The sequence below is a fragment of the Anoplopoma fimbria genome, chromosome 9, assembly GCF_027596085.1.
Source record: "Anoplopoma fimbria isolate UVic2021 breed Golden Eagle Sablefish chromosome 9, Afim_UVic_2022, whole genome shotgun sequence".
Lineage (NCBI taxonomy): Eukaryota > Metazoa > Chordata > Actinopteri > Perciformes > Anoplopomatidae > Anoplopoma > Anoplopoma fimbria.
Window position 1 is genome coordinate 3,762,442 of NC_072457.1, and position 27,538 is coordinate 3,789,979.

General features: G+C 34.4%; 2 protein-coding genes across 3 annotated transcripts; both read right to left on the minus strand.

The window, feature by feature from the left end:
- Positions 1–4,500: 4,500 nt before the first annotated feature.
- On the minus strand, positions 4,501–12,647 carry ccsapa (centriole, cilia and spindle-associated protein a). Of its 2 annotated transcripts, none has more exons than XM_054605022.1 (4): positions 12,523–12,647; positions 8,794–9,179; positions 6,108–6,451; positions 4,501–5,607 (listed from the first exon to the last, which is right to left on the minus strand). In XM_054605022.1, the coding sequence occupies exons 1-4, from the start codon at positions 12,525–12,527 to the stop codon at positions 5,425–5,427; spliced, it is 918 nt and encodes a 305-aa protein (XP_054460997.1). In that variant the 5' UTR covers positions 12,528–12,647; the 3' UTR covers positions 4,501–5,424. The 2 variants fall into 2 exon arrangements, with proteins under 2 accessions (XP_054460997.1, XP_054460996.1); XM_054605021.1 differs by having other exon boundaries at positions 12,517–12,647.
- A 6,287-nt stretch (positions 12,648–18,934) lies between these two features.
- On the minus strand, positions 18,935–26,662 carry acta1a (actin alpha 1, skeletal muscle a). The gene is made up of 7 exons (XM_054603676.1): positions 26,559–26,662; positions 24,779–24,918; positions 22,997–23,321; positions 21,721–21,882; positions 20,643–20,834; positions 20,344–20,525; positions 18,935–19,233 (listed from the first exon to the last, which is right to left on the minus strand). Exons 2-7 carry the CDS (start codon positions 24,905–24,907, stop codon positions 19,090–19,092), a joined length of 1,134 nt encoding a protein of 377 aa, XP_054459651.1. The 5' UTR covers positions 24,908–24,918; positions 26,559–26,662; the 3' UTR covers positions 18,935–19,089.
- Positions 26,663–27,538: the final 876 nt, after the last annotated feature.

Genomic DNA, 27,538 nt, shown 5'->3' on the forward strand with positions numbered 1-27,538 from the left:
CGTTACGGCTCGTGACGTATGTTTACTATTTAATTTTTTAATTTAATTAAATACTCTTTACTATGTTTTAAAATTTATCAACACTATTTATTTTAACTACCTTTGACTACATAAACATTTTACCTAACGTAAAAAAAAAACATTTAACGGTTTTTAACGGTTGGAAAATGCTAAATTGGATTGTTGTCACATTCGGGTCCGTAGTTCTGGCCTTCATAATAAGAATTCACGCTTCAACAACTCCAAATTATGCAATAAATGCTCCTTAATTTCCATTTAAGTGTAAACCAACACCTACTGGTTGTTTTGGCAACTCTTCTCATTTCAATCACTTTCTAGATTTGTCAGAAATAGTAAAAGAAGTAATTGGCTACTATTTGTGTTATTTGTGTTCAGGCAGCAATGGTTAAGATAATTCATAAGAATAAAGGGATTTATTACTGTCCAAATAAATTGTCGACTAACATTTAAAATGGCAATCCGGATGATTTTAATTTACATTGTTAAGTTTGTTAAATCACTATCTAAGGAGGTAACATAATGGTGATTGAGCCAGTGGCGTATTGCAAAATGTGCATATTTTCAGTATTATGAACTGGGTCTCCTTGGTGACATTCACAGTATGCTTTATTACAGTTTTTCTCTATTGTATATACAAAAAAAAGCAACTATGCCCACAATTCTGAGAAAGTAGCATGTTATTATGAAATTTCAGACAAAGCCAAAGACTTCAGCCTGATAAACTCTGAGCATTATTCATTTGTTGTCACTCAAATAGACATTCTAAATCAACCAGGACTGGAATCTTAAGTACTGCCACTTTAAGTCCTGATAACAAAAACAAACAAACATGGATTTTCAGAAAATGAAAACCTTGAAATGCCAGTTTTGTTTACAATATGCCACCATTGTTTTAATGAAGCAACAAACGTCCCCATCGCTTTAGCTGAACCGGGATCTATGCGGTTAAACGTTGGCCGTCTTGACCGGTAATCCAACGTATCCGAGCCTCCTGATCAGCCTCTCTGAGTGGATTAAAGGTTTAAAGCTTCACTGATGGCTTGTGGCAGAGCTGCAGGAGCTGTTAGACGACTTCAACACCCACAACTAGTGTTTTTGTCCAACAGCCTGCACAGCCAATCTGGTTCCTCTTAAATCTCTGATTTCTCTGTGAACCCCTGAATGTATCATCACTCATCTTCCACTCAAAAGTCTTGGTAAACCCAGTTTATTCAATACAGGTACTTAAATTTTGTTATTTCCTGTTACTCCACTACATTTCACTATTGATGCAGATTAATAATACAAAATATAAACCAACAAATTCAATAAGATGTATTATAATAGGAGAAAATACCCAGCAGCAAAAAAAGGAAAAATCAGCTTCCACCTTTATTCGCTGCAACTTTGAAGTGATGAACACATTAATGCATCAATAACTATAATCCTGTTATATACGTGTCATTCTGCACAGTGAGTACTCTTAGTTTTGTACATTTTGATGCTAATACTTTTGTACTTTTACTTAAGTAACATTTTTAATGCAGTACTTTTACTACATAAAAGATATGATTATTTTTCCACCGCTGAAAGTACAATATTCAGACTATTTTTTATATATTTTTTTAAATTACAAACACCCAGGCAACTCTTCTGAAAAAGCTACAAATGGAAAGAAAAATAGACACAAATGTAAACTATTCAATTCAGCTTTTATTCAAATATGATTTACTCACAGCAAAGTGGATGAAAATATATATAGTTGTGCATGTTTTCAAATACAAATACAGTGACCAAAAATTTAAACATTGTTGGAGATTAAAATATGATTCAATATCCAAACGTATGATAACAATAAACACTCACTCAAAGCTTTAGTAGAGATACAAGCAAGCAAATAACAGTCACTTTCTCCAACAGTGCATTTCACAAACTCCTCACATATAATAAATATTTTACTTTAGTGCCTGTTTTTTTACTTTAAATATGAGATTTTTCTTATTAACAGTTAATATTTTTCTGTGATTGTCTGAAACGTTTGGACTCTCAAAAACCAACTCATCAGGTACCAAAAAAAAAGAAAAACACCACATAGTATCTGCAAACACTGAAACATTTCAACCTGTTTAATGTCGTCTTCTTTCTACCTGAGAGACGTTTTCTGACAATCAGGACTTTGTTTGTTTAAAGAAAGTTGTATAACTTTATATTTAAAAACCTTGATATGTTACACAGAAGTTGTTTATTTGTTTAAATGTAGAAATCTGTAGTAAGTATTTATTTCCCCCAAATATTAAAGTATTTATTTTCAGAAACATAATACTTTTCTACTTTCATAAGTTTGTTTTGAGGTTCCAGAGTTGCTTCTAAATGTGGAAATATCTTCAAAATGACATGAATAATTTTCAAATATTAATTTATTAATAAAGCTATCATCACATGGTCCGTTAACCCTTTCAGCCACTCTGAAGACCTCAATTTACAGCCAAACGTTGTTCATACTCACTAAGAACTTTTAATTAGATTTAAATTGTACATTCTAGTTGAGCTGCCAAAGATTAAGAAAGCTGTAAATAACAAAACATTTTACTCAGTTAAACAGCTTCAATGGAGGGAAACAAGCCGATGTGCAACGCTGTCAGGCAGTGTTTGAACATTTTTTTGTGGGATTGTTTGTGAAACTTATTTTTTTTTTTTCAAAGGTTACATTTTCCTATTTTTTATATCCCTATATTTCCCCCAAAATAGCACATTTTCAGTGTTGGGTCTTGATTTATGTTCTTATAAAGTGAGAAAATGTGAGTAAAGTCTTATCAGGAGTTGCAATTTCTTTTTTAAAGGGATTAAACATAACATACATAGCAACACATATTGATGCATGTAGTGTTAAAATAAAGTAACAGCACTGTGTTTTTTTCAGACCGAACACTTTACAACAATTCAACTTCTGTAATAATAATAAATAAAAAGATAAATAAGTAGTTTTGCACATTCAGAGTGACGAGGTTCAGCCGGTGTTAAAATAAATAAACATTCTCAGTGGATTTAAATGCATTCAGTTTCAAAGTGATCTCTCAAACTGTACATGTAAAGTAGAATACTTAATACATATGCAATACATGAACTTTAGCCCTCAGTTTGAGTCACGGGACGCAACGGTGACATCAGCAAGTATTTACAATCGTTAGTTTCATCCAACAGTCAGAAAACAGTCAAAAACTGGTGAAACAGATTAAATCTCTTCTTCACTATGACATGAGACGTCAGTTTGATTTGATGAAAACAGATAGAATCTAAATGTCAAATGCAACAATATGCTAAAATATGTTAAAATGTATTTAAATGTATGATATATTGGATGTAAGTGGTTATTTTTTCCACCCCTTTTCTTCCAATTGTTGGATAAAAACACCAAACCGCAACTGATTTCAAGACTGAGCAGGAAAACATTAATTTACTGTAATTTCTAAATAATTCTACAATTTATGTTTTTTTTTCCCTTTAAGAACATTTGTTATTTATTTACTGTATTTAGAAATGACATACCGGTAGTTAATTCCAGGAACCCAGATATTCAAGCACGTTTATGTTTATGTAAATCATATCATTTTTTCTAACAATTTCATTTAAACTGGAAAACAACGACTACACCTTCCATCACATTATTAGCTTTAATTCTGCTTTTGCTCTGAATATTAATGTTTTGTTTCATTTTTTTGGTGCCATTTTATGGTGATGAATTTATTCGGTGTTGTATTTTATTTATTCATCATTATTTTATTTTCTCTACTTAACTTTTTGCGCATAAGTCTTTTCTTTCTCTCTCCATTTTCGAATTGTCAATCATTTGTAAAAGGTTTTTAATTCCATTCTATTTGTTTGAAAGCTGCTTTATAAAAAACAAATAGATGATTGATAAAACTTTAACTTAAGAGTTTACTTTTGCATAATCACCCCCAAGAAGTTGAGCTCCAATCCTCTTGTTATTTTCTTATTTAATCTATTTTTTATTAATTGGTCTTACATGTGAATTAAGAGAATTAAGTTTCAGCGTTTGCATTTAACAGAAAAGCACCATGTTAAGCATTGCAGAGTATTCCTCATTAAAATCAACGTAAAACAGAAGCTGCATCTCAAAGAACAATAAACCAAATTAAATCTGAGGTTATTATAAAAGGCAGCACATCTTAAATATAGTATTTACTCAGAAAATACTTTTAAATACTAATTTAATTTGATAAATCTTGTGTTTCTATGTAGTTTATTCTAATCTAAACTTGAGATTCAAAATAGTCAAATATCAAAAATACTTCAGTTTGGTCCGTTTCTGCTGCCTTTGAGTTATAAACACACACACACACACACACACACACACACACACACACACACACACACACACACACACACACACACACACACACACACACACACACACACACACACACACACACACACACACACACACACACACACACACACACACACACACACACACTGCCTTTTGTGAAAGAAAACTAAAACATGACTAAACAAGTAAAGCACAGCAGTTTGTTTGGAGTCTTTCATGCTTATAAATAAAGTACATTCAAATAGTTATCTGACCTTTTTCTTTTTTTTAAATAAAAGCTTAGAAAGAGTAAATTCTCTCCGATGTTTGTTCATTATCAAACAGCTTCTACATCAACACAGAAAAAACACTTCAGTCCACCACATCTGAGGAACAAAACCGTTCCGCTGCTGTCGGGCTAAAAAAACCCACATTTTAAAAGAGAAAGGAAATACAAATAGTTTTAGAAATGAACAGAAATAATTCGAGATATAGAGATAGGTGTAGATTCCTGTTCACAAACGTCAACTAGGGATCTCCAGGGCAGTAAAGTAAAACCCCACAGGGTCTTTTAACAATGCATAATACTGCAAACAACCCTATAAAAGTGTATTTTAGGAGGAAATAGTAACTTTAAATGAAAATACTTATCATTTATAATCTGATTTTCTATCAAATACATGTGTTTTATCAGTGGAGAGAGGTTTAAACAAAACGCTGTAGGTGTTCACCGTGTTTTAATGATATTTCTGCAGTTAAATAGATTTATTTTTGCTAATTTATGTCTGTTTGTGAGCTGCACTTGATATATAATGTGGATTCACCTGATCCAAAGCTTCCACTATCATGGATCCCATCTTGTTTAATGTTTGATGAATGCCTTTAGACATTTAAATTCCACATAAATGACCATATAAACTTCAAAATTCAGACACTTTTGGGTGTTTTTTTCTCTCCTCGACAGCAGCGGCTCACTCTAAAGGACACTGATGGGACTTTAACGAGACAACATGGCTCTCAGTTTGTCTCCCGACCCGTGTTCCACCGTCTGATAAGGGAACGTGGTGTTTTAGGGGTCGGGGGTTAGAGTCCCGTCTCTACCTCAGCCGGGCGGAGAAGCAGCGCATGTACTCCGTCATCCAGCGGTCCTCCACCACCACCGTCAGCTGCGACTGCCTCGTCTTCTCCAGGTCGGCTGACCGAGCCCGCCGGCGGTCCGGGTTGGAGCCACGTTTGTCGAACTCCCGGCGGGTTTGAACGCAGGCGTCGGACGTGTTGCACTGAGAGGAGAAACCAGAGAGAGAGAAAGTGGAGTTGTTTCCGAAAAGCACACCGGCGTTTTATTATTGATGCCTGCAGAGTTTCTGGTGACACGGCTTCACTTCTCTGGTGTCCTGTGAACGAGCTCCAGCTGATCCGACAGACTCCTCCGGCTTCACCACACTTTACATCCAAACTCTTTGCTTTTTATAAAACATTATAATAACAACTTCATTTATATAGCACCTTTAAGAACAGAGTTTACAAAGTGCTTTGACAGACAAAGCAACAAAAGCAAGGAGATAAAACAACAGAAGGCTGAACAGAGCCGGCTCATAAGGGGTCAACATGTCTTCTATCACTACTATTGTAGTATTTGTACCCTGAGGTACTGATATATTTACTTCAGTAAAAGGTCTGAGTACTTCTTCCACCACGTCTAAAACCAGTAACCGGTAGTATAGACCTCTAACCTATAAATGTAGAGTTTTTATAAAAGTGTCTTCATTGAAATACTCACCTCATTCGTCCTCTTGACCTCCGTGTGTCTCTCGGTCCAGTCCAGCCGGCTGGACGGCCTCCGGTTCTCCTTCTCCTTGCTGCTGATTGGTGGTTGGCTCTTCGCTCTCGGCGTTTTGTGGACCACGACTGGTTTGTCGTCATGGGAACTGTCCCGGTGTACCGGCTCAGGCCGAGGGGTGCGGCGGCGGGGGCGGCGCTTTGGTACGGGGTTCACCGGCTCCCCGTCAGAAGACGTGGTGTCGGCGGGACCGTTGTCCGTCTCCGTGTCCTCTGAGGATCCACCGGGGTTTAGAGCCGCCGTCACAGAACCACCGCTGGCTTCGTTCACACCGTTTTCTACAACTGATGGTTCGAACACAGAGAAACGCTGCAGCTGAGAGTCACAGAGGAAAACATTCTACCAAAGAAACATTTACTCATTGATTTTCTGTATGTGGGCTCAGCAGGAGCTCCGTTTTTCTTCTTTGCTGGCGTTAACATGCAAGGTAACGTAGTTCAGTTCCATCAAAGTCTTTTGAAATGCTGTGACATCACTACACCTCAGTGTGTTTTCACATTTGGTTAATTTGCATCACTACGCTAAAATCTTTTAAATTCATCTTTCCCCTCATCAACCTACACTCGTTACAAGGTCTGCACAATTAATCAAAATTTTATCCAAATTGTAAAAAAAAACTTGCAGGAGGCGCAATATTTGTTAAAGGTGAAATGTTTGTCAAATACCATTTTTAAATAAACATTGTCGTGCTGCAGACTCAAGAAAACCTTTTGTTTTGTACAGACCAGGCAAAAATCACATCATAATCATTTTAATACGGTTATCAATGAAAATGAGAATAATGATGTAAAAATGATCTTTCCCTCTTCTACTGCAAATAATTTAACAATTGCAATATCAGCTAAAAATAAACGCAGTAAGACAATTCTCAATACACAAAAAGCAATTATCTCTCAAATGACTCTCCTCCTCAATAGGAGTCCACCTGTGGTGAATTTCAGATTTAAATGGCGTCTTTTGTCCAACCAGTCATCCAAAACCCAAAGATATTCAATTAACTAACAAATGTGACTAAGAAAGGCATCAAAATATCATATTTCTGGAGCTGAAAATAGAGAACGATTGCTATTTCTGCATGAAAATCACTGAAACAATCGGTCAGCTACATTTTTAACAAACCAATAATCGTCAAATAGTTTCTGCTCTAGTTCCAACCACATTTCTAGCGTCTATTTGATAGCAGACTAGTGTTTGTTTGTCATGTAGAAGTGACTTTCTAAAGAAATGTTGCAGCAGATCACAGCACTGCTCACAAGATTACAATACTCTGTATATTTGTGGCTTTTGGCGAGTAGTACACTATTATAACTTGCTGGTTTTCTGTTTATTTTGTTGTTAAATATTCTGTATAAAGACCTTCCTTCCAGTCTTTAATATCTGAGCTCAGTGTCTGAACAGGAGGACACAGTCCCTTCTGATCGCTGAACCTTCAGTCCAAATATTTTTAGCATCAGCGTCTCCTGAGTTTAACCAGCTTTTGGCTCTCTGACTGGTCAGAGTGACGCTATCGCAGGAGCACAAAGGAAGCCCTCCTGGGGTTCTGTTAGATTATCCCAAAATATTCCTGGAAGAGAGGACAGGAAACATGCGGGAAGATTCTCTTCAAAGTAAAGCAGTCGTATAAATCCCAAACCCAGGTCAGATTAGAGTCCTTAAATCAGGATTTGGTTTAATGCAAATTCAGTAAGAGTGGTGCAACGATGCTTTGAGCTAAATGCTAACAATCCAACAATGATAATGCTATCAGGTTATGTTTACTATTGTTAATTCCACCATTAGTTGAATTGTTAGCATGCTAACATTGTCTATTTAGCATCAGACACAAAATGCAGCTGATGGGAAACTCATTAGTTTTGCAGATATTTGATCATAAAGCAAAGTGTTGAAAAATACTGTTCTATTTGAAAAGCACTACAATTGTGAGTTGAATCAATCAATGTCTGTGCAAGAGCTGCAATTAATTAGTAAATTAATTTATTAGTCAATAGAAAAAAATAATCGGAAACCGGTTTTATAATATATTAATATTATAATATAATATATATTAAATTTATTGTCTGGTTTTAGCTTTTTTAATGTGAATATTTGCTGGTTTCTTTGGCGTTTTATGTTTGTAAATCAAATATCTCTTTGCTTTTTTGGACTCTTGATCAGACTCTGGGAACTTGAATTTTGGGACTCTGATTTCAATCATTTCTGACATTTTATAGACCAAACAATGAATAAAAATAATAATAAATAGATTGACTTATAGTGAAAACAATTATTGGTAGCAGCTCTAATATTTTAATATTTTATGGTCCCCAAATATGGAAAGCTTCTGAAAGTTTCTGAACTTAAAATAGATACTAACAAATATATTTATGATTAAGACCCTAACCCTAATAGTATGTTGCTTAAAGTACTACAACATCAAACTATACAACATTAGACATTTGTGGTAAATGCCCACCAGAAGTTCTGAGAGCAGAAGGGACGTCTTCAAATTTCTTGTTTAGTCCGACCAACGGTTTAGTTACAACAGAGAGAATATTCCTTTTGTTTTACATCTTTGTTTGGTAAATTATTTAAATAGTTATTGATCAATTCTCCAGATCACAGTCAGTGTTGGTAACAGTCTCCTCACCTGCGGTCGGTGCAGCGTCTACCTCTGTTTCTCCACCTCGCACCTCCGTCTGTCCTTCCTCAGAGGGCGGTTTCGCCCCGGGGCTGGACAGAATCTGTTTCACCTCTGAGGACGGCGGCGGCGGTGGGAGGGACAGCGGGGCGACTTTGTTCCTGGTCATCCTCGGCGTGGACCAGCCGCTGGACTCGGAGCCGCTGTCCAAGCCCTCCCAGAACCAGGGCTTGTGGGAATGCTCCATCACCCGCCGGGTCAGACGGTACTTCAGAGAGTCCTCGTAACATTTGGAGAACGTCTCCCATTTGGGATCCCTGAACTTCTTCATGTACTCTGTCCGGATTTTCTTGGTCACCATGGTTGTTGTTATTTCCCCGGTCTGGTTCTTATCACTGTTTAAAGCAGAAGAGGAAATCAAACAATGACATTTACAAAAACAATTGTAAAAATACTCCAATACAATTGTCACTTAAGTAAAATGACCCCTATGACTGTCATACTCTCAAAGTACTAGGTCATGTAAAAGCACTATTTTAATGTTGTAGTTGTTTAAGGTGGAGCTTATTTTGTACCATGAACTAGTGATTATTTTCATTGTGGATTAATCTTCTATTTTTTTTCTCCATTAATTGATTGATTGTTTAGTTTATAAAAATTCTCAAAAAATGTACCCAGAGTACAAAATAAAAATAAAAATTGTGCTTTACAATAATAATAATTAAAAATAAATCAAATTAATACAAAGTGAAACCTTAACAATGTGTTTTAGTACAAACCTCAGAGTTCTTAAACATAAATTAAAATAATTAAAAGGGAAAGTAACAAATCCTTAAATTTGAGACCAACCATTGTATGTTTTGGGCATTTTTCTAATCAATTCAGCCATATCTGTTAGGTAGTTTACTTTTTAACAAAGCATCATATTTCATAAACTCTTAATGCGTTTTGTATGCAAAATTTTGAATCTGTAAAGTAAATAAAGCTGTCAGATAAATGAAGTGAAGTAAAAACCAGGATCTGTCTTTTAACTCTTATATAAAACAAATTTCAAGGACATCCTTTTTTCATTTACGTAACATTGCGAAAATCAGGCAAATCCTGTCTCAAAGTGATGCAGAAAAACTAGTTCATGCATTTGTTACCTCTAGACTAGATTACTGTAACTCCTTATCATCAGGCTGCTCTAATAGGTCTCTTAGATCTTTACAGTTGATCCAGAATGCTGCAGCACGTGTTCTAACAAAAACTAAGAAAAGAGATCATATTACTCTAGTATTAGCTTCTCTGCACTGGCTCCCTGTTAAATCAAGAATAGAATTTAAAATTCTTTTACCTACCTACAAAGCTCTAACTGGTCAGGCACCGTCTTATCTTAAGGAACTTATAGTTCCATATTACCCAACTAGAGAGCTGCGCTCCATCAATGCAGGGTTACTTGTGGTTCCTAGAGTATATAAAAGTAGGATGGGAGCCAGAGCCTTCAGTTATCAGGCTCCTCTTCTGTGGAACCAGGTTCCAGTTTCAGTCCGGGGGACAGACACACTCAGCACTTTTAAGAGCAGGCTTAAGACCTTCCTTTTTGATAGCGCTTATAGTTAGGGCTGGTTCAGGTTCGCCTTGGTCCAGCCCCTAGATATGCTGCTATATGCCTAGACAGCCGGGGGACTACCTAGGATACGCTGAGCTCCTCTCTCCTCTTCTCTCCCTCCTTCTTTATGTATTAATCTCCTATTTATGCACATTACTGATTTTGCTTCTTCCCCGGAGTTCTTGTGCTTTCTCGCCTCGCAGGTTCCCAGGAATCGGGGTTATATTTGGACTGTCATCGTGCCACCTACTGAGGCCCTGCTGACACCCACTACTACTACCACTATCATTATTAGTCACATTACTATTATTATTGCCTGTACTATTACGCTTATTGACTTGCTTGTACCCTGGAGTCTTTGTGCTTTCTCGCTTCGCAGGCTTCTATAAATCGTGGCTGTACCTGGACCGTGGTCGTGCATCCTGCTACGGCCCTGCTGACACCGACTGCTACCACCATTATTATTATTACTAGTCACATTACTATTACTATTACCTGTACCATTAAGCATTTTAGCTTTACTTCCACCCTGAAGCCCTTTTGCTTTCTCGTTCTGCAGGTTTCCATGAATCGTTGTGGTACCTGGACCGTAGTCGTGCCTCCTGCTGTGAGCCGACTGACAGCCACTGCTACTTCGATTATTATTATTAGTCACATTACTATCCCTATTTTCATGGCTATAATTCTACTGTAATAATTGCTGCTGTTATTATAAGTAGTCTTATTATATGAATCATTTATGTCATATACATTGAATGTGTTGTATCTAAGAACTGTTATGCTGCTCATTCTGTACACATGACATCTATTGCATTCTGTCCATCCTGGGAGAAGGATCCCTCCTCTGTCGTTCTCCCATAGGTTTCTTCCTTTTTTCTCCCTGTTAAAGGGGTTTTTTAGGGGAGTTTTTCCTGTGCCGATGTGAGGGAAGGACAGAGGATGTCGCATGTGCACAGATTGTAAAGCCCTCTGAGGCAAATTTGTAATTTGTGATTCTGGGCTATACAAAATAAACTGAATTGAATTGAATTGAAAAACTACATTTCCCTTTGAGATAGGGTGAAGGAGAAAGTGGCATTAAAATAAATACTATGTAAAGTACAAAAACCAGTACAAGAATTGAGTAAATGTAATCTGCTAATTATACCAAATGAATGACTTTGTTTTTGAGAGGAAACCTGCAACCTCTGATGACGTACATGTACCAGGTGTGGTCTACCTGTAAGCCCCGCCTCCCTCCCTTCACAACAGATTAGCATCACAGCAGAGGAGGGCTGAAGCTTATTATAGTCTTACTACTGACTCTACTACAACTGCTAGTACTCATACCAAACCACCAATAACAGAGCTGTTTCTGTCAGGAGTCCTTCCGCCTACACACGTATTCCATTTAATTAAAACCTGTTATGTTTAGTGCAAAATAAACTACATTAATTATTAATTTATCTGAGTTGGCCAACAGATGATCCAAGCATGAAACTGGGAGAATATTTACAGTCAACAGTAAAATAATTGCTAATTTATTGGTGTACATTTTCCTGTAACTGAAGCACTCTTATTATGAAGGTAAAATAATTGCTAATTTATTTTGAAGGTAAAATAATTGCTAATTTATTGGTGTACATTTTCCTGCAACTGAAACACTGTTATTATGAAGGTAAAATAATTGCACTTTCTTATTTTTTTGAAGGTAAAATAATTGCTCATTTATTTTGAAGGTAAAACAATTGCTAATTTATTTTGAAGGTAAAATAATTGCTAATTTATTTTGAAGGTAAAATAATTGCTAATTTATTGGTGTATATTTCCCTGTAACTGAAGCACTCTTATTTTGAAGGTAAAATAATTGCTAATTTATTTTGAAGGTAAAACAATTGCTAATTTATTTTGAAAGGTAAAACAATTGCTAATTTATTTTGAAGGTAAAATAATTCCTAATTTATTTTGAGGGTAAAACAATTGCTAATGTATTGGTGTACATTTCCCTGTGACTGAAGCACTCTTATTGTGAAGGGTTGTGTTGGTGTGTGACGTCATCGTGTGGCTCAGTCCGCTCCGTTAGTAAACACGGTGCCGTTTTAAGGGTTTTATACATTTGAGGATAATGGTTGAATATTAAAGTCAGATGTCATTTCACTCACCCAGACCTCATTCCAGAGGGGTCCGGTCTGCTTTCCAAACCCCGTCAGTCCCGTCAGTCCCGCTCTCAGACGCCCGACATCTCTCCGCTCCTCACCGACTGTCACACCGAGAGCTAAAGGCTACAAGCTAGCTGACGTACGCACCGGGCTTCCGGCGTGCACCTTCAGAATAAAAGACCTGTTGGCACTATGTGGACCACTTTTTTCCTTAATTTTTTTTTAATTCTGATTTCTATTGTAAAGTTTTCTAGTTTTATTTATTTCCTCTCATTTTATTTCATTTTTCATTTTATACTTTTATTCAATTACTCAATTCAATTACTTTGAAGAATCTAAAATATAAAACATATTCTGGTTTGTTGAGCATTTGTTTGTTTACCACATAATTCCATATGTGTTCCTTCATAGTTTGGATGTCTTCAATATTAATCTACAATGTAGAAAAAAATAAAAATAAAGAAAAACCATTGAATGAGAAGGTGTGTCCAAACTTTTGACTGGTACTGTACATTCTTTCTGGTTTTATTTATTTCCTCTCAATTTATTTTATTTTTTATTTTATCATTTTCTTTATTTATCTGTAACAATTTGTGTCCTTGTTCTGCTGAAACACCTGAATATCTGGTCCAATAATAATACTGTTCTTTTTTTTACTTATATTACTATTTATCTGTTATTTATACTGTTATTTATCCAGCACATTGCACTGCACCTTTACTGCTTCTTTTGCACTTCTGGTTAGATGCTAAAACTGCATTTCGTTGTACTAGTATTTGTACTCTGTGCAATGACAATAAAGTTGAATCTAATCTAATCTAATCTAATCTAATCTAATCTAATCTAATCTAATCTAATCTAATAATTTGTCCAGTAATTTAATCTCCCATAATATTTCATCATTATATATTAGTTGATGTTAGTTGATGTTAATAATCTGGATTAATAATCTAAATCTGCAGTAATAAAATATATCAGATACATTTGTGCACTTAAAATATTCCTAAAAATATTTCCCTATGAAATGTAGTGGAGTAGAAGTACTCAAATACCTTAAAATTGTGCTTAAGTACAGTACTTAAGTAAATGTACTTCTCATCTGTGTACGTGAGTTTTGTTTTAAGACAAACTTGAAAACAATGCAAACCTTTAAGACCTATTTTTTTGGAATGATGTTGGAATAATGTAAGAACTTTTGGCCATACAGTCAATATAAATGACTTCCCTCAAACTGAGATAATTGGGAATATTTCAACTGTAGCCTGTCAATTCAGCGTAACCTTTATTTTGAAAGATGTATTCCATACTTCTGGTAGTTAACTCTGGGAGCATGATGGAGCAGAACATTTTGTAGTCATGAGAGATGAAATATGATTTCTTCATGAAGACGCAGGGACAAGACTGCGCATGCGTGCTCTGCCTCCATCTGTGTAGTGACAACAGGTGAAACAGAGAAACTTCAAACACATTTAACTGTTAAAGGTTACTTCCTCTTCATCTTGTAAAGGGCTATTACAACATTTATAATGTCTTCTGTCAAGTCTTCCCTGATCTTGTAAATGTCATCAAGTTACATTATTAAATGTAATATTTTTGATTTGGGACTTAAAGTGAGGAGGTTTCTCGACTCTTAGACACTTGGTCTTGTGCTCATTGTGGTTATTTTACATGAACAGAAGCGCAAAATAACTGTATGCAGTTATTAGTGCGTTCAAATTTACAGGGCCTAATTAATTAATTAGGGGATTTTAGATGAAAAGGAGCTCCCTCCAGATGTCTTGGCTCCTCCAGTCCATCCACCCTATGAAGGGAGCTAATGTCGATCCATTGGTTTTTGTGATCTGATTCTTTTGGTCACTACTCAAAGTGCATGACCAAAGGTGAGGGTCGGAATTTAGATGGCAAATCCATCCGGCTCAGCTCCTTCTTCACCACAGCGCTCCTTTCTTCAACATACTATACTATGACTTTTTTTCAACATTCTATACTATGACTTTTTATGACTTTTTTCAACATACTATACTATGACTTTTTATGACATACTATACTATGACTTTTTTCAACATACTATACTATGACTTTTTTTGACATACAATGAAATAAGCCATAAAAAAGTGATAGTATAGTGTGTCGAAAAGTCATAAAAAAGTTATAGTATGTTTAAGTTTGTGTTTGTGGTCACTCACCTCTGTTTTGTCTCCTCTACAGTTGCTAAAGGAGTCCACAGGGTATCCGAGCATCAATTTAAAGGTTCCAGGAGATACCATAATGTAATTAGTGGAGTTGTGTTAGCGTACTTTAATCTCCTGTTCAGGTTTTTCTATAATTAGATAAGATGAGTATGTCGAAAAAAGTTTTTAAAAAAGTCATAGTATAGTATGTCGAAAAAAGAAAGAAAAAAGGTCATAGTATAGTATGTCGAAAAAAATAAAAAAGGTCATAGTATAGCATGTCGAAAAAAGTTAAAAGAAAGTCATAGTATAGCATGTCGAAAAAAGTTAAAAAATGGTCATAGTATAGTATGTCGAAAAAAGAAAGAAAAAAGGTCATAGTATAGCATGTCGAAAAAGGTTTAAAAAAAAGAGTCATAGTATAGTATGTCGAAGAAAGTAAAAAAAAGGTCATAGTATAGTATGTCGAAAAAAAAAAAAGGTCATAAAAAAAAAAAGTAAAAAAAACCGTCATAGTATAGTATGTCGAAGAAAGTAAAAAAAAAAAAAAAGTCATAGTATAGTATGTCGAAAAAAGAAAAAAATAGGTCATAATATAGTATGTCGAAAAAGTTAAAAAAAAGGTCATAGTATAGTATGTCTAAAAAAGTAAAAAAAGAGTCATAGTATAGTATGTCAAAAAAGTTAAAAAAAAAAGGTCATAGTATAGTATGTCGAAAAAAGTAAAAAAAAGGTCATAGTATAGTATGTCGAAAAAAAAATAAAAAAAGGTCATAGTATAGTATGTCGAAAAAAGTAAAAAAAAGGTCATAGTATAGTATGTCGAAAAAATAAAAAAAAGGTCATAGTATAGTATGTCGAAAAAAGTTAAAAAAAAGTCATAAAAAATGTTGAAAAAATTTAAAAAAAGGTCATAGTATAGCATGTCGAAAAAAAAAAAAAAAAAAAGTCATAGTATAGTATGTCGAAGAAAGTAAAAAAAAAAGGTCATAGTATAGTATGTCTAAAAAATAAAAAAAAGGTCATAGTATAGTATGTCGAAAAAAGTAAAAAAACCATCATAGTATAGTATGTCGTAAAAAAAGAGTCATAGTATGTCGAAAAAAGTAAAAAAATGGTCATGGTATAGTATGTCGGAAAAAAAAAAAAAAAAGGTCATAGTATAGTATGTCCAAAAAAGTAAAAAAAGAGTCATAGTATAGTATGTCTAAAAAAGTTAAAAAAAAAGGTCATAGTATAGTATGTCGAAAAAATTAAAAAAAAGGTCATAGTATAGCATGTCGAAAAAAGTTTAAAAAAAAGAGTCATAGTATAGTATGTCGAAGAAAGTAAAAAAAAGGTCATAGTATAGTATGTCGAAAAAAAAAAAAAAAGGTCATAGTATAGTATGTCGAAGAAAAAAAAAAAAGTCATAGTATAGTATGTCGAAAAAAAAAAAAAAAGGTCATAGTATAGTATGTCGAAAAAAGTTAAAAAAAAGGTCATAGTATAGTATGTCGAAAAAAATTAAAAAAAAAGGTCATAGTATAGTATGTCGAAAAAAAAAAAAAAAGGTCATAGTATAGTATGTCGAAAAAAAAAAAAGTAAAAAAAAAAAGTCATAAAAGTATAGTATAGTGTCGAAAAAAGTAAAAAAAAGGTCATAGTATAGTATGTCGAAAAAAGTAAAAAAAAAGGTCATAGTATAGTATGTCGAAAAAAGAAAAAAAAAAGGTCATAGTATAGTATGTCGAAAAAATAAAAAAAAGGTCATAGTATAGTATGTCGAAAAAAAAAAAAAAAGAGTCATAGTATAGTATGTCGAAAAAGTAAAAAAAAGGTCATAGTATAGTATGTCGAAAAAAAAAAAAAAAAGGTCATAGTATAGTATGTCGAAAAAAACAAAAAAAAAGTCATAGTATAGTATGTCGAAAAAAGTAAAAAAAGGGTCATAGTATAGTATGTCGAAAAAAGTAAAAAAAAGGTCATAGTATAGTATGTCGAAAAAGTAAAAAAAAGTCATAGTATAGTATGTCGAAAAAAGTAAAAAAAGAGTCATAGTATAGTATGTCGAAAAAAGTTAAAAAAAGGTCATAGTACAGTATGTTGAAAAAAAAAAAAAAAAAGGTCATAGTATAGCATGTCGAAAAAAAAAAAAAAGGTCATAGTATAGTATGTCGAAAAAAGTAAAAAAAAGGTCATAGTATGATATGTCGAAGAAAGTAAAAAAAAGGTCATAGTATAGTATGTCGAAAAAAGTAAAAAAAAGGTCATAGTATAGTATGTCGAAAAAAGTAAAAAAAAAGGTCATAGTATAGTATGTCGAAAAAAGTAAAAAAAAGGTCATAGTATAGTATGTCGAAAAAAAAAAAAAAAAGGTCATAGTATAGTATGTCGAAGAAAAAAAAAAAGGTCATAGTATAGTATGTCGAAAAAAGTAAAAAAAAAAGGTCATAGTATAGTATGTCGAAAAAAGTAAAAAAAAGGTCATAGTATAGTATGTCGAAAAAAAAAAAAAAAAGGTCATAGTATAGTATGTCGAAAAAAGTAAAAAAAAAGGTCATAGTATAGTATGTCGAAAAAATAAAAAAAAAAGGTCATAGTATAGTATGTCGAAAAAGTAAAAAAAAGGTCATAGTATAGTATGTCGAAAAAAAAAAAAAAAGGTCATAGTATAGTATGTCGAAAAAAGAAAGAAAAAAGGTCATAGTATAGTATGTCGAAAAAAAGTAAAAAAAAAAGGTCATAGTATAGTATAAAAAAAAAAAAGGTCATAGTATAGTATGTCGAAAAAAAAAAAAAAAAAAAAAAAGGTCATAGTATAATATGTCGAAGAAAGTAAAAAAAAAGGTCATAGTATAGTATGTCGAAAAATGAAAAAAAAGGTCATAGTATAGCATGTCGAAAAAAAAAAAAAAACCGTCATAGTATAGTATGTCTAAGAAAGTTAAAAAAAAGTCATAGTACAGTATGTTGAAAAAATTAAAAAAAAAGGTCATAGTATAGCATGTCGAAAAAATAAAAAAAAGGTCATAGTATAGTATGTTGAAAAAAAAAAAAAAGGTCATAGTATAGTATGTCGAAAAATGAAAAAAAAAAGGTCATAGTATAGTATGTCGAAAAATGAAAAAAAAGGTCATAGTATAGTATGTCGAAAAATGAAAAAAAAGGTCATAGTATAGTATGTCGAAAAAAGTTTAAAAAATCGTCATAGTATAGTATGTCGAAGAAAGTAAAAAAAAAGTCATAGTATAGTATGTCGAAAAAAGAAAAAAATAGGTCATAATATAGTATGTCGAAAAAAGAAAAAAAAGGTCATAGTATAGTATGTCGAAAAAATTATAAAAAGGTCATAGTATAGTATGTCGAAAAAAGAAAAAAAAGGTCATAGTATAGTATGTCCAAAAAAGTTAAAAAAAGGTCATAGTATAGTATGTCGAAAAAAATTAAAAAAAGAGTCATAGTACAGTATGTTGAAAAAAGAAAAAAAAAGGTCATAGTATAGTATGTCGAAAAAATTAAATAAAAGTCATAGTATCATTAATAAGTCATGAGAAAGTTTTTTCTTTTTTTTTTTAAAAGATGTCAAGGAAAGTCACAGTATAATACTTTTGAAAAAAGTTATAAAAATATCAAAGGATAGTGTCGAAAATGTTTTGATAAATTCATAGTTTAGTATGGTCATAGTCATACAAATGTCATAAAAACTCATAGTATAGTATGTCAGAAAAGCCATAAAAAGTAAAAGAATAGTGTTGAAAATGTAATTGTGAAATATGTTGAAAACATTCATAAAAGTTTAGCAGCCTATGTCATAGTCAATATATATATACATCATTTGTGCCCACTGCCATCAGACTGTATAACAACAGCGGAGACCACAGTCTGTCAACATGCTGACCAGAACCCCCCATGTGGATATACTGTACATTTTTATTCCTGTTCTATTTTTTATTTTGTTGTATAGTATGTGTATTTATTGTCTGTGTCTGTGTAGTTGAGCTGCTGCAACACTTGAATTTCCCCCATGGGGATCAATAAAGGAATATAATAATATAATAATATACATATATATGTATATATATATATATATATATACATACATATACTTATATATATATATAAATACCACTTTTACTTATCACATAACTACGTTTTGATGATATTTTGTGTTCTTTTTTTTAAGTCTAACAAACCCACAGAAATCATCCAAAGTGTTCAGAATCAGAAATAGCAGACAGCAGTCGTACTTGAAAATAAATGGACTTTATTTGTGTCATTGTGTGTATTTCTCATACAAACAGGACATCATTTACATTTAAAAAACATCACATACGTAACAGAAGGAATAAATAACATATGTACAGGTGAGACAGCGGCGTCTTATTGCTCTGGATCCTGAGGTCGGTCGTGGAGGGCGTCGCTCTTAGAAGCACTTGCGGTGGACGATGCTGGGACCGGCCTCGTCGTACTCCTGCTTGCTGATCCACATCTGCTGGAAGGTGGAGAGGGAGGCCAGGATGGAGCCACCGATCCAGACGGAGTATTTACGCTCGGGAGGGGCGATGATCTGCAGAAGAGACGGAAATCATTTATTATTTGGGGCATTTATAATAATGACATCATCCCAGAGAGGATGATGGTACAGCTGACTCAGTTATCACTTCAGTCAGATGAGGACTTTTCTTGCTTTTAAAACTTTTGTGTCTGTTTTTAACAAAAGTAAACAAAGCATATTTATAATTTACTCCATTTAGGATCTGCTCTCCAGTTTGACTTTAAGATAAGATGAAATAGAACTACAGTTATCCTTCTTCAGGGAAACCTGTGCATTGGTTGCATTATAAAGTAGGAGAAAGTGAAAATATAAAATTTATAAAATATCAATAAACAGAAATAAAAAATACGTTTTTTTCACCAAAGGAATTGTAGAGCAAACCAAGAACCTCTAGTCCAGACTTGTTTAAAAAAAAAAAAAAAAAAAGAACTCTAAATGGACGTGAGGGGAGAATATTTTGTTGACTTTTGTCTTCCTGGTCAACACTGAATATCAGCTGAGTTTAAGCTAAAATAATAAGTCCAGTAACTGATCAGTTAAAATTGAAGTGGCAATAACTTTTAAAATCGAGGAAGAATCTTTTTTATATAATTGTTAATTTAAAATCTTTGAGTTTTGGAAACTTTATCGGATAAAACAAGTAATTTAAAGAAGTCATATAGATTTTTCTCTTTTTTACATTTTATAGACTAAACAATGAATCAGACCCTTAAGCTGCAGCTGTGGTTTGAACATTCAATTGATTATATAAAGATACCGAAACTTTTTGTTCTTCTCTGCATTAGCGAAGTATGTGGATTGCTTCCTACAATTCTAAACCACATCTGCTTCACTATGTGGCCAAAAGTATGTGGACGACCCCTGTTTGTATAGAAATGGTTTTCCTTGTTTGGTGTTAATTGGCCGATCAGAGAAATTTTGTTTTTACCAAAAAACTCTTATAATGAAAAGTCTTCTCTTCAAAATCATGTGGTGAAGTTTTCCCAGAGGAAGAGTGGAGGCCGTTATAGCAGCAGATTAATGGAATACCATGGTGAACTATCACATAAAAGTGTAACTTTCAGGTGTCCACATACTTTTAGGTCATATGTTCGAAGTAAGACTTGACGTAGAGTTGTTTACCTTGATCTTCATGGTGCTGGGAGCCAGAGCTGTGATTTCCTTCTGCATGCGGTCAGCGATACCCGGGTACATGGTGGTACCACCGGACAGCACGTTGTTGGCGTACAGGTCCTTACGGATGTCGATGTCACACTTCATGATGCTGTTGTAGGCGGTTTCATGGATACCAGCGGACTCCATACCTGTTCAGGTGCACCAGCAGAGAGATTCAGGGGTTAGAAAATGACAAGATAATGGAGAGGATGTCCTCAATCATGGTGTCATTTTTTTTAAACATCTGAGTGAGAAGTTCTACCCACCGATGAATGAGGGCTGGAAGAGGGTCTCTGGGCAGCGGAAGCGCTCGTTGCCGATGGTGATGACCTGTCCGTCGGGCAGCTCGTAGCTCTTCTCCAGGGAGGAGGAGGAGGCGGCGGTGGCCATCTCGTTCTCAAAGTCCAGAGCCACGTAGCAGAGCTTCTCCTTGATGTCACGCACAATCTCACGCTCAGCTGGAAACAGAGAGGAAACATAAGAGTTTGTCAGTGGGCGGCTGTGGCTCAGAGGATACAGCATCCTTTAAATCACAAGGTAGGAGGTTCGAATCCTCCTGTCAGCATGTTGAAGTGTCCTTGAATCAGACACATTGAACGCCACTGCTCTTAATGCTGAGGATGGGTTACATGCAGTGGCCACATTTCATTTATGTACATGAATGTATCACAGACGGACTTCAGACTTTTTATTTTTTTTTTTTTTTATATTAAGTACTTTTGTTTTGAAAATATTGATTGCAAATTGATTTTGAAAATGTGGTATAATGATGAAAATGTTTTGTTTTGTAAATAAGCTGATTAAATGACCCAGTGGCAACATAATAAATTACGTTTTCTTCAATAAAAGGTCCAGAGGAAAGACACTCATTTAAATAAGAGGATATTTTGCACTGATGCTTTGTGTGGTCGCAGCTGGACTTCATTTTATGTTTTTTACAGTCTGTTGTTGTTGTTTTTATTTATATTAAGGTGTGTTTTTGAAGGCTGCAAATGACAAAATTACAAATATAAATTCAAAGTAAAATACATGCTAAATACATGTGTGGTTGTGTGTTGTCTTGTACTTGAGGACACATGCAGTGTACAAGTACTTTTCATGTGTAGGTTTGGGTCCGTATATGATTGTAAATAAATGTTATTTAAATTTTTGTTTTACAAAATCAAAAACTGCTTTAAAAAGCTCTTATACGGTAAAAGTTAACAAACAGAATACTTCATATTTTTGTTAAAGAAACTTTTGGAAAAGGGTTCATGTCTAAATCTAACGAGGTTCTGGAGTTTAGATCTTAGAATGAAATGAAATTGAATTTCTGTGTTTTAGTGTTGTTCGTGAGGCGTTTACCGGTTGTGACGAAGGAGTACCCGCGCTCTGTGAGGATCTTCATGAGGTAGTCTGTGAGGTCACGACCAGCCAGGTCCAGACGCATGATGGCGTGGGGCAGAGCGTAGCCCTCATAGATGGGAACGTTGTGGGTCACACCATCACCAGAGTCCAGCACAATACCTGAGAGCAGAAACACGAGGATACTTTAAATAAAAGCTGATTTCTTATTACTTTATTTATAAATGCATAACAAAATAACTGCCCTAATGTCTACATCAGGTGTCACCGTCTGTAAAGTTGCTTTATTTCACTGACTTAACTGATTTACTTCTATAGTTAGCTAGTATTTAAACTGATAATTATTTTCATCATCTAATAATGGAGGAAAAATTCCAAGAGACGTCTACAAATCTCTTCTATTGTCGGACCAACAGTCTTAAATCTAAATATATTTAGTTTACATGACAAAAAAACTGAGAAAAGCAATAAAACCAGACATCAGATAAGCTAAAACTGAAAAAAGAATATATATTTTTGCTTGACTATTAGTTCAATTAATTTATTAAAGCTGTCTTTTTAAATTTTCCATCAATCTACTAATCCATTAAATGCAAGTTAGTTAGTAATTTTGGTAATCAAGTGAGGGTTTAATTTCTATTTTTAATTTTCATCATATGATGTAAATACTTTCCTGAAAAATGAATTACTTGTTACTGTTTCATATACTTGAAACTGAAGTTTTACTTCAGAGACTTTGGCTGCTTGTAGTTTAAAGACAATGTTTTTTGCTCAAGAAACTTATTTCTGACATTTTATAGACCAAATTATATTAAAAAAAAAAAAAAAATAAAGATTAATAGACAAAGGGATGTATGTTATATAATATTGCTATAAATATATTGTGCATTTTATATCAATTTAATTGATAAACAGGTAAACTAACATAATGAAATGTCTATTTTTTAGCTAATCTAGTGAATTAGTTAACTGAACAATCAAGGAACTAAATGAAATTGATGCACAAATCCTGTAAATCTAATGTTTATCATTCAAAACATTATTTAAACATGAGCACTGATCTTTTAAAAGGAATGGGTATTTCACTATGTGTACTTATAACTGGCTCAATGAAAGTTCTGCGTTTTCTTTTGTCCACATTTTCCAAATACAACCAGATATGTTTAAGGAATAGAAATATTGTTCTAAGTAGAAAATGTCCCTAAATGTACGATGCTATGAATCCTTAGTATCTCTATCTATAGAACCTGCTGAAGAGGTCATAATGAAGACTCACCGGTGGTACGACCGGAGGCGTACAGGGACAGAACGGCCTGGATGGCCACGTACATGGCGGGGACGTTGAAGGTCTCGAACATGATCTGGGTCATCTTCTCCCTGTTGGCTTTGGGGTTGAGCGGGGCCTCCGTCAGCAGGGTGGGGTGCTCCTCGGGGGCCACGCGCAGCTCGTTGTAGAAGGTGTGGTGCCAGATCTTCTCCATGTCGTCCCAGTTGGTGATGATGCCGTGCTCGATGGGGTACTTCAGGGTCAGGATGCCCCTCTTGCTCTGGGCCTCGTCGCCCACGTAGGAGTCCTTCTGACCCATACCGACCATGACACCCTGAGGGGGAGGGGGGGAGGAAACACAGGTGATGAAGGTTATATAACTTCTAGATCACTTTAAGTACACCACCTTTAAATGAACTAATACAACTCTACTCCAGCGGCTTTACTCCAGTAACTTCTTCAGTTATTTTTCTTGATATGACAGCTTTGGTCCCACATTTCTTTGCTTTTACACATACATGCCTGTACTTCAAGACTTCAACATGCAGTTTTATTTAAGGATTTAAGATAAAAGCAATGCTTACAATACATTGTCTAAGATCTTGTGAGTCTATATTGTATAGATTAAAAGCTAGTTTGATAAAATGGGATCTTTTGAGATGTAAAAAGTGTTAATTTAGAATCCATTCAGGTCTATGAATCTCCTGTATGTTGTATAGCTTTTATTTTATTTTCATTTAATTGTTGATGGTCCTCCTTCTTTTGTACGTGTTCCATATTTTTATTAAGTTTACTTTTATCTGTTGTCTTATTTTTTTTAGTAATGTTTGTTTCCTGGGGTCCTGAGCTGATGTGGAGATCTACATGTAGCACATCAAGTTGAACATGTCTACATGTACATTAAATATACTGTGAACATTTGCAAACTTATTTTGTTTTACAGCTCTCTAAGTTTTTAAACCAATATTCTTTTTACATAGTTTTTATTGTAAATTTCCATTTTATATAAAAAATTCTTAAGTTGCTGTACATGTTCATTTCTCTCTTCTCTTACTTTGCTGATTTTGTGATTATTATTCACCAAAATCCCAAGGCAAAATTCTTGTGTGTGACTTGGAATTAACCTCATTCTGATAATGATAATGCCATGAACCAAGCCTTCTTTTGTTAACCAATAAAAATATAAAGGTCAGTTTTCTACATATACATGCGTTCTTTGTGAATGAAACTTCAAAAAAATAAACTAAAGAAAGTAAATAAAAGTCACTTTTTGTTTCTTAGTTGAGTCTCAAGTCCTTGTTTACTTCATTTAGACAATTTGCTAAAAAAATATTATACTGTGCAATTTATAAAGTAACATAACTATAAATGTTTTTATTTTACTTTAGTAAAAACATATAAGACAACTTTCTTATAGAAGTAGTTCAATTCTGCTCAGATATCTCTCACTTTAAATCAACCTGTGATAGAATATTTGGGTATTTAGGTACCTGAAGGGGGCGGTAAAGGAAAGGTCATAAGGTCGTACAAATAATGAATGGGTTGCTTCCGCTTGGGAGTTTGAATGTGAATGGCAGACTTTATACCAAGCATTAATCCTACTCGTGGAGATGAAAGTCCTCAAAACATTTACAAACAGCTGGTCACTAGCTGGGGCTGTTAAAAACCTATTAAAAGCAGCTTAAACCAGGAGGTCAAAGGTCAGATCCTGTGTGAGTCATCATGGGACAAGAGTTTAAAGTAACACATCCATTGTTTGATTTTTTTTTTTTTAGGGATGCTCTTGTTTACCTGGTGACGGGGACGGCCGACGATGGAGGGGAACACGGCCCTGGGGGCGTCATCACCGGCGAAGCCAGCCTTCACCAGGCCGGAGCCGTTGTCGCACACGAGGGCGGTGGTCTCTTCGTCGTCACACATGTCTGCGGGTTCTGGAGGAGGAAGGTCAGGAGGTGGTTAGTTTCTGTACAGCAGATACACTGAAAAAAACATGTATTTATATTAGCTATAAGTCTGACGTGGAGATTTAACATCTAATTTAATAAAATACTGCATTCAGGTGTTGTCAGAAATGCCATATTTACAAGTTGAATGCACACAAAAACCTAAGAAACTCTGGAAAAAAGAAGTTTACAGCTGTTTAATCTGACACCAAAGTTTCTAACCTAAATTAATTTATTTTGGCTTTTCATTATATTATACCACAGACAAACCTTTGTTCTGTTTTTTTTTTTTACTATTATTTAAGATTTCATTGCTTTTTCTTCAATATAGGAATATGATGATAACAGCAGGCTTACAAATAGATCATATTATTTTTGATTCCCTCCTATAAAACACTCCCTGCTCTATTTAAACTGTGTGAATAATAAAAGGATAATGATTATAACTCAAGTCTTAAATATCCTCAGTCCTTCCTGCAGTGTCTGGGTTCTGCGTTTCATCAAACCAGAGCTGAAAACAGTTTACTCAGCTTCTAATAGCTTGTAGTAAACAGAAACACCACTAACTCTCATTTAGTGTAATGATGCCTTCAAGTGCTCCTCATAAACTCCTACATCTGAACATTAAGCTGATGTCTTCATCAAAGTGTCTTTGTTAGGAAATTGTAAACACAAAAACAAGATCATTGTGGTATAACAAAATATATCAGACTTTGTTCCAATCCTAAACAGTGTTTTAATCTTATACATTTGTGACAAAATATTATAATTTCCTGCCATTTTTTCCTGTTAAAACTTTAAGAAAAAAAAGAATAGTTAATGCTATAATACACATTTTTTCAAATATTCTTAATATAATTTCCATTAAGCTTTGTTTCTCTTCTTGTTTTTCTTTTTAATATATACGAATACACAGTTTAATTGAGGGCTAATTTTTATTTACATTGGTCAACACTTTTGTTATGATTAATGGAAAATGCAAACACATTTATATTAATAAAAAGCTTTGGTAGAAAAGATTTTGAAGGTTGATTCCTGTCTTGCTGCATTAAAAAATGTGAATTTTGGCTAATTTCAAAAAAGATACAGATTATGTAAAAACATTGTACAATGTAATATAAATCACACAATTGTTTTTCTAATTGATTACACCAGAGATTCTTGATTTATTTTCCGCAAATAACCACTTAAGATACAGAATATACCAGAGACAACGCCATATTTTTATACTTCTATAGTCTTAGTCTGTGTGAAAGAACAACTAAAGAGAAATTAAAGAATAATTAAAATATAAATAAAAAATATATATTTTTTTCTAAAAACAAGGCATGGTAATTTTAACAGTTGAATATGATAACTTTTCACTCCACCTGAAGAATGGCTTACACTCTAAAATACAAATTACATTATGGTGATTTAGAAAATTCCCATTTGTCCGATTCTTGTGGCATTCTCACTGTAAACCTAGAATTCCCGACAGCCCCTGAATGCAGCAGGCCTGGCTCCCTGACAGGACGGTCCCATCAGCTTCACCCAAGTTGCACCAAGCCAGACTCCATTAACTCAACAGTTCATTCCAATATCCTCCCTCTCCCCAGCCGCCCATCGCACCCATGCTCCCCGCTTACCTCTGCTTGTCTCCGGCTGTCAGTGAGGAAACTTTAACCCTCACTGACACCACCGGGGTCCTTATATACTCTTGCTCCTGCAGAGACAGCTGGTAGGAATGTCAGAGTATTCTCCAGGAATCCAACAGCCCCATGGTCCATATTTGGTCGGCTGCATACATGCACACACGCAGGGGGAGAGAGGGGCTTGCGGGCCGGGGAGGCACCATATATGGAGAGGAAGCCCCCGCTGGAGCCCGTGTATGGAGCGAGACCTGACCGACTCCACTGACCGTGTGAAGTAGTACTACTGCTGCTGCTGCTGCACACACACAACCACACAGTCTACAGAGCACAACGCCCATTCAGAAGAGAACATGGATTTTTCAAATGTTTTTGTCTAAGGCTACTGAATTTGGGGATAAAAATCTTTGCAACTGTGTATATGACAATAAAGACTTGGATCTCTTGATTTCAAATAAAATAGTGTTTCAGATAAATACATGTATGTGTAACCACATCTTCTAGAGCCTTATAGCTTTTTATCTAAGGATACTGAACTTGGGGATACAAATCTATCTTTTTGTATTTTTTATTTTGACTAACTTTTTAGAGCCGACTGTACATATGCAACAATACACAACCACACAGTCTAGAGAGCCCATTCAAAAGTGAACATGGATTTTTTAAATGTTTTAATCTCATTCTACTGAATTTGGGGATAAAAATCTATCTTCTATTGTATTTTTTATTTGACTATCTTTTTAGAGCTGACTGTACATATGCAACAATACATTTCCTCTACAGTACCAGTCAAAAGTTTGGACACACCTTCTCATTCTTTATTTTTTATTTGTATTTTTTTCTACATTGTAGATTAATATTGAAGACATCCAAACTATGAAGGAACACATATGGAATTATGTGGTAAACAAACAAATGCTCAACAAACCAGAATATGTTTTAGATTTTAGATTCTTCAAAGTAGTTGAATGAGAAGG

Coding starts and splice junctions, on each gene's coding strand:
- acta1a (XM_054603676.1), bottom strand. CDS start 24,907: ATGTGTGACGACGAAGAGACCACCGCCCTCGTGTGCGACAACGGCTCC. Junction 20,835..21,720: donor GTACTCCTTCGTCACAACCG/GTAAACGCCTCA, acceptor CTCTGTTTCCAG/CTGAGCGTGAGATTGTGCGT. Junction 20,526..20,642: donor CTTCCAGCCCTCATTCATCG/GTGGGTAGAACT, acceptor GCACCTGAACAG/GTATGGAGTCCGCTGGTATC.
- ccsapa (XM_054605021.1), bottom strand. Junction 6,452..8,793: donor AGACGCTGCACCGACCGCAG/GTGAGGAGACTG, acceptor TCGAACCATCAG/TTGTAGAAAACGGTGTGAAC. Junction 5,608..6,107: donor AGGTCAAGAGGACGAATGAG/GTGAGTATTTCA, acceptor TTCTCCTCTCAG/TGCAACACGTCCGACGCCTG.